The sequence below is a fragment of the Notechis scutatus genome, chromosome 4 (genome assembly GCF_049901735.1).
Source record: "Notechis scutatus isolate UNSWTSFEM ecotype Mainland chromosome 4, rNotScu1.2, whole genome shotgun sequence".
Lineage (NCBI taxonomy): Eukaryota > Metazoa > Chordata > Lepidosauria > Squamata > Elapidae > Notechis > Notechis scutatus.
The window spans coordinates 18260197-18266196 of record NC_142012.1 but is presented as its reverse complement, the minus strand read 5'-3'; the positions used below and the strand labels follow the sequence as shown (position 1 = coordinate 18266196).

Here is a 6000-nt window from a genome sequence, read left to right as displayed (position 1 = left end):
TTATTAAAATTATTAAAAGGGTAAAATCTAATGGAAACTCATATAAAGTAAAACAAAACAAGAAGAAAGGAAAAGAGTGATAAAGAAAAGACACAAGTGCAAAAAGAAAAAAAGATAAAAATAAATAAACAGAAGTTTCAGGCTTTCTTTGCAACATATACCGGTACAAATATGTTAATAAAATTATCTCGTATTCTGTGCTACAAAAAAAAAAAAATTCTTTTTTCTATTAACTAGGATTTTTTTCCTCCAAGTATCTAAGAAAGCTGCAAGGGGATTTCTGAACTGTGACATTAACTGCTGGTAGACGAAGAAGCAATTTGCAAACATTTAACAAGGATCATAACATCTAAAGTTTTAGATCCACCCTGGATACCAGAATAGCATGATGAAACACTCAATTTCATGTAGAAAGTAGATTTCAGGCTGAAGTAGATCAACAATGCTCATTAAAATTGCTATGTTTTCTTATTTATGGGAACAATATTTCATTTATGTAGGCATTTCTGGGAAACATACTTGATGATAGTGATATGTATGAACATGCATATGTCTTTAATTATACATATAGTGTTACAAATAAAAGCCTTTCACCTGAAATATGGTACTTTCCTGTTGAGTAATGCATTCTTTATTCAGCAGTTGCCTGTCACAATAAAGTTATACCTGCTTATGTGAACTAGGTGTGGTTCATTGCTGTTAGAGAGACTAGAGCTCACTTTCCCAAGTCTTACTCCACCCTAAGATCTGCATTAAGGTTTATATTAATAATTTATTCTTAATCAGAGCCATGCTGGCACTTTTTTCTGTTTTGTATCTCTTTCATGCAAATGTATTGCTTTCTCTGGATGTTTCAGTCACTGGGTTTTCTGGGACTGAAAACTATGAAGCTATAAAGCAGAACAATTGTATGTTAAATACAATTTGACTTGACTCAGAGTAAAAAGGCAACAGGTTGTCTTGTTAGTGAAATACAATCAATTCCAAAATGATAATTTTCAAAATAATCTCACTGATGACATCTAGTGGCTATGTGATTTAAGTTATAGATGAACTTGTGTTATTGTTGCTGGATTTTTAATTATTTAATTGTGTTTAATTTTGCACCATGAACATTTTTCTACTTGTTCACTTTAGCTCTATTGTTAATTACTAATGCAAATTGATCTCAGTGGGTACCAATACTTAAAAAGTTATGTAAGTATGTTAGAACAGCCCTAAATCTCTATGTACACGGACATAGAGATTTTACCAATATTTTGAAAACAACAACAATAATAACACTACCAGTGGAACTGCAAAAAACTGCACTACTCGGAATATTGTATATTTTAAGAAGATGCTTGGTTGATACCTAGGATGTGGCAGCAACCCATATCAACCATCAGAGCTAGTCAATGATATTTGTGATACATTTTTAAATGTTCCGTTGACTGAGTTCCATGTTTAATGAATATAATAATAATAATAATAATAATAATAATAATAATAATAATAATAATAATAATAATAATAAAAAATAATAATAATAATAATACATACTGTTCTTAAGAACTATGTTTTCATGTTACCCATCATCTCTGGACTTAATAATGTAAAAGCATTATGCAACCTAAGAAAGAGTTGATTGAACTGCATGCCAGTGTTGTTTTTCAGCCACATCTGGGTTCCATGCTGTAGTAAATTGAATTCCACACACCAACCATAAAAAGTAGGCACATATCCTTAAACATTTGGACACTGGAATGTGATGCATTCACAGTGGACTCTCTAAGGCTGCATTGGCACAGAAATACATTGCTGAAAGTGTTTTACAATACACTGAACACATGAGGCCCTAGACCAGGGTGTCTAGCTTTAGCAACTTTAAGATTTGTGGAGTTCAACTCCCAGAATTCCCCAGCCAGCATCACATATACCTTATATGATTCAGTCATTAAGGAAGAAGTGATGGTTCATTAAACTTCTTCCCACAAATGATAGGAAATGTGAAGTTCATATCTAATTTTTCCTTTCTTCCTGATTGCTGGCCTGAGTTTATTCCAGAACATGTTCTTTGGGCACATCTGACTGTATTATCCTCTCTCTCTTTCCATTTCAGGTTGTGCCCATTTATTTTGATGTTGCCAAATTGATGAAATGACATCACAATATAAGCTCTGCCTTTTTTGTGTTGGTTTTTTTTCATACAGAACTGTGTAAAAGATAGGATTTGTATCACAGCACACTTTTTTTTATTAATTGCCACCTGTCTCATAGGTAAACAATTGTCTTAGAACAAATAAGTTTTTGCATGTATCGATTTGGGATTAGAAAGACTAGAGACATTTGATCTCAATGAATCATAGCCACACAGAATAATAATTATGAACTAATAGCCATATGTGGCTATTACAGTATATATCAACAAACATATGTTGAGCAGCATTTTCATTCATATGTATTTCACAGTTGGGCATTCTAACTTTGTTTCTACATCAACAGATACTTCATGCATATCGAATTAACTGCATGTCAGCAGCTGACTGTCCAGCCAAGAGTTTTAACATATACATGTGCACAATATTTTAGCCTTTTAAGGCAGCCCTACCAACATTGTCACTATCCAAACCCCAGTATGATCAATGATGAAAAGTTTTGGAAACCAGAATCAAATGTCCATGAGAAAAAAACCCATAAACAACTTGTGGTCAACAAAAAGAGACAACTATATTTGAGCACTAAAATGCTTTTATTGTCCCTCTTGAGTAAAGCTTACTTTGGGAGTTCAGCAGTTCATGAATTATGAAACACATTTTTTAAATATATATATATATTGTATTTTCTTACTGATATAATACTAGAGAAATACAAAAGATGGTAGTATGGTATCTTTGTCTAGTTCCTGCCAATGGGATAAGGGGGCGTGTTTGATCATGTGCTTGACACCTTTACATTTGAAATGAAAAGAAGTATGTATAAAAACATTGTGCAAAGCCATAAAGTTTTATAAATGAAGTTGAATAATACATGATTAATTGGGAAGTTGGCCCTTAAACAGTTTCTTAAACAAATCTTATTTTCTGGCCAAATGAATGATGTCCATTTTCTAAGTCAACTGACGCTTTCCAAATGTTTGGATGTAGCCCCAGGTTTTTATTTACTTAAGAAAATGTATATGGCCGTCGCTCCAACTCACTCGGTGAGTCTGAGCTGCTTACAAGGGGGAAAAAACCCAATATAGAAACAAAAAAGCAATAATCATCCCCTACATTCTTGTGACAACAATTGGATGAGCCATTTGAGGGATTCCATTCCAGTCTGGGATCCCCAGGCCCATTGGCAAAATATCTTCAGTGCCTCGCAAAATGGTGTCAAAATGGGGGCCAATATTATCTCTGTGGGAATGATATTCCACAGAGAGGGAATTACCGTGGAGAAGGCCCACAAAGACCTCTTTTGGAGAGGAGACCTGTAGCATTCCCTGCCTCCCCATTCTGATGGGTTGGGTAGATGTGACCAGAAAAGGATGGTCCTTTAAATAACTTGGCCCCAAGATGCGTAGGGCTTTGAAAATGACAACCAGCACCTTAAATAGAACCTGGAAGCACATTGAGAACCAATACAACTCCCGGAAGAGAGATGTCAGATGTGAACATCTAGACCTGTACAAAAGCATGCAGGCTGCTGCATTTTGAAGTAATGGAAGCTTCTGGATACTTTCCAAGGGCAGCTCCATGTAGAGCATGTTGCAATAGTCAAGACATGAGGTGACTAGGGATTGGGTGACTGTGAGCAGGGATTGTTGGTCCAAGAAAGGGAATAAGTTGGCACACAACCCAAATTGCACAAAGACCCTCCTGGTCATGACTCCCATTGGTTTCTTGAGTCATGAGTCCAGGAGGATGCCCAGATTATACCCAATTTCACTCCAAAAGTTGCCACTCCTCTGTAGTTAATACATGGGAAGTAATAATATTAACTCTTATAATTTAATTTAAATTTAATTTTTATCCTGCCCCTTTCACTTTTATGAATATAGCCCATCATCTAAATATAAATTGATTTTAACCTAAAAAAATCACACTTGTATCGTGAAAAGGACTGAGGACTGCTGGTCAGTAAGACATGAGTCATTTTTTCCTTAAATACATCCATTTTCAAATCAATTTCTGTGTCACTATTTCAATTTCAAGACAGATGACAAATTAACTATTTTAGTAGGATAAAAAGTCAGCAAGTTATTGGTTGATTGCTGAATATTTTCTAACACATCCTTCTGACTCATCATCTTTCAGCTGATAACTGATCTGAGGAAAGATTAAGTCACAATTTGTGTGCAGGCTAAAATTAATAGCTACTTATGCTCTTAACACTTTTTCTTGGAAACTGGTGATAGGACAGTCATATATTAAGCATTCCAGTTAAAGTAATGGAAGAATGAAAATTTATTCCAATTATATAAAGACATATTTACTAGGTGGTTTTGTTGACAGTCATGTTCAGAAATGACCTCAGCATTGCATGAAGAAATGTTTCATTTAAACTGTTCTGCAATTTTTGTTTTTGGTATCATCATTCAAAGAAACAAGCTTACGACACAAGCTTCTCAACTGGTCCAGTAGATGAATGAAGCCTTCCTTTGAGTAACAGGTAGTTCTTGTCTGGAGCAGAGTACAGACCAGTGTTTTCTTCCTCTATATTTTCAGTCAAAGATTGCTCCTCAGACAGAGTGGTTTCTGAGGTAAGAGAATGGGAGTGTGGGAGAATGGGAGTGTGGGAGAATGGGAGAATGGGAGTTTCCAAGGAATCCTGACTACTTATTGGGTCTTCATGGACTTCTGCTTGAGAGGTGTCCATGCTTTTCCCTCTACTGCTAGCATTCAAGTCAAATGGAAGAGATGATGCTCTCAATGAGCTGGTTAAGAGAAGCAGTTCTGGAGCATTTAGTTTAAGGCGTCTTTTGAGTGGTTCTTCTGGACAGATGGGAGATACTGAAAACTGTGGGGGGGAAAAACAGTGGAAATTAAAAATATTAGTCTTATCCACCAAAAGTGGGAGAGCTGTTCTCACATTGATAAGAAGTCTAGTAGTGTTTCCAAAAGGTTCAGCAATTTCCAAATCAAGGAGCTGATTGCTTTTCTTTCAAAAGAAACCAATCCCCTCCCTTTTATGTTAACAAAAGAATACAACATAAAATTGTTGCTGTAAACTGCCCCCCACTCTCTAAATATCGATACAGATAGATATACAGATTATTCATTTGGAAGCAAAATACTCATTGGAATTCTATGCTTTAGTTTATTTTCTAATAAATAATACTAATCAGAGCACCAAGACATTTATTGGACTGCTTCCAGTCTATATTGTTGCAAGAGGACAACAAGAACAGTGTGTGGGGTGGAGGATGAAGTTGGATGTAGAAATCACATATTTCTTTTAGAAAATTAGTCAGTTGCTATGTATGAATTGCTTTATGTATCAGTTACTTCCAATGAATGCATATAACTGGCTGTAGTAGGCTCTGAACTAATCCTCTGAATATTTATGGGGACTTCAATTCCACTGATAATGAAGTATCTTTCAAACAAGGTCTACGGTGTATGTTTGCACACACCAGCTAATAATATCACTGACTGACATTTCAGGAAATCTTCTACAGTCAACTGTTCAGTATTAGCAGAAGATGCTCTCTGTATTCTTTAGTTATATAAAGCAGTTGCCAAAACTTCCACTCTCTGTGAAAAAAAGGAGTTTCTTTTTTCATGTTCCTCCTCAAAAACTAAAAGGAGGGTTCTGCCATTTTGTTCTGATTCCTGGTACGGAATCTGAAGCAGATGGATGTAACAATTGAAGTTATGAACTGAAGAAATGAAAAGGAGAACCAGAGAGGGAATAGTTCTTGGAATTTACACCATATCCTCAGTATAGGGAAGGATCTAGTTTAGGCAAGTTTTTCTTCTCAAAAGATGAACAACCACTAAAATGAATAAAAATTAAATTCAAATTCAAAAGGGTAAA

At 35.2% G+C, this 6000-nt stretch overlaps 1 protein-coding gene across 2 annotated transcripts in view; it reads right to left on the bottom strand.

The window, feature by feature from the left end:
• Positions 1–4403: 4403 nt before the first annotated feature.
• Positions 4404–6000, bottom strand: part of LOC113415294 (melanopsin) — a 33927-nt gene continuing 32330 nt past the window's right edge. For both annotated transcript variants that reach the window (XM_087962872.1, XM_026672626.2), the window contains exon 10: positions 4404–4980. In XM_087962872.1, the coding sequence (XP_087818998.1) occupies positions 4573–4980 (408 nt within the window). In that variant the 3' untranslated portion in view covers positions 4404–4572. The remainder of the gene's footprint in view (positions 4981–6000) is intronic.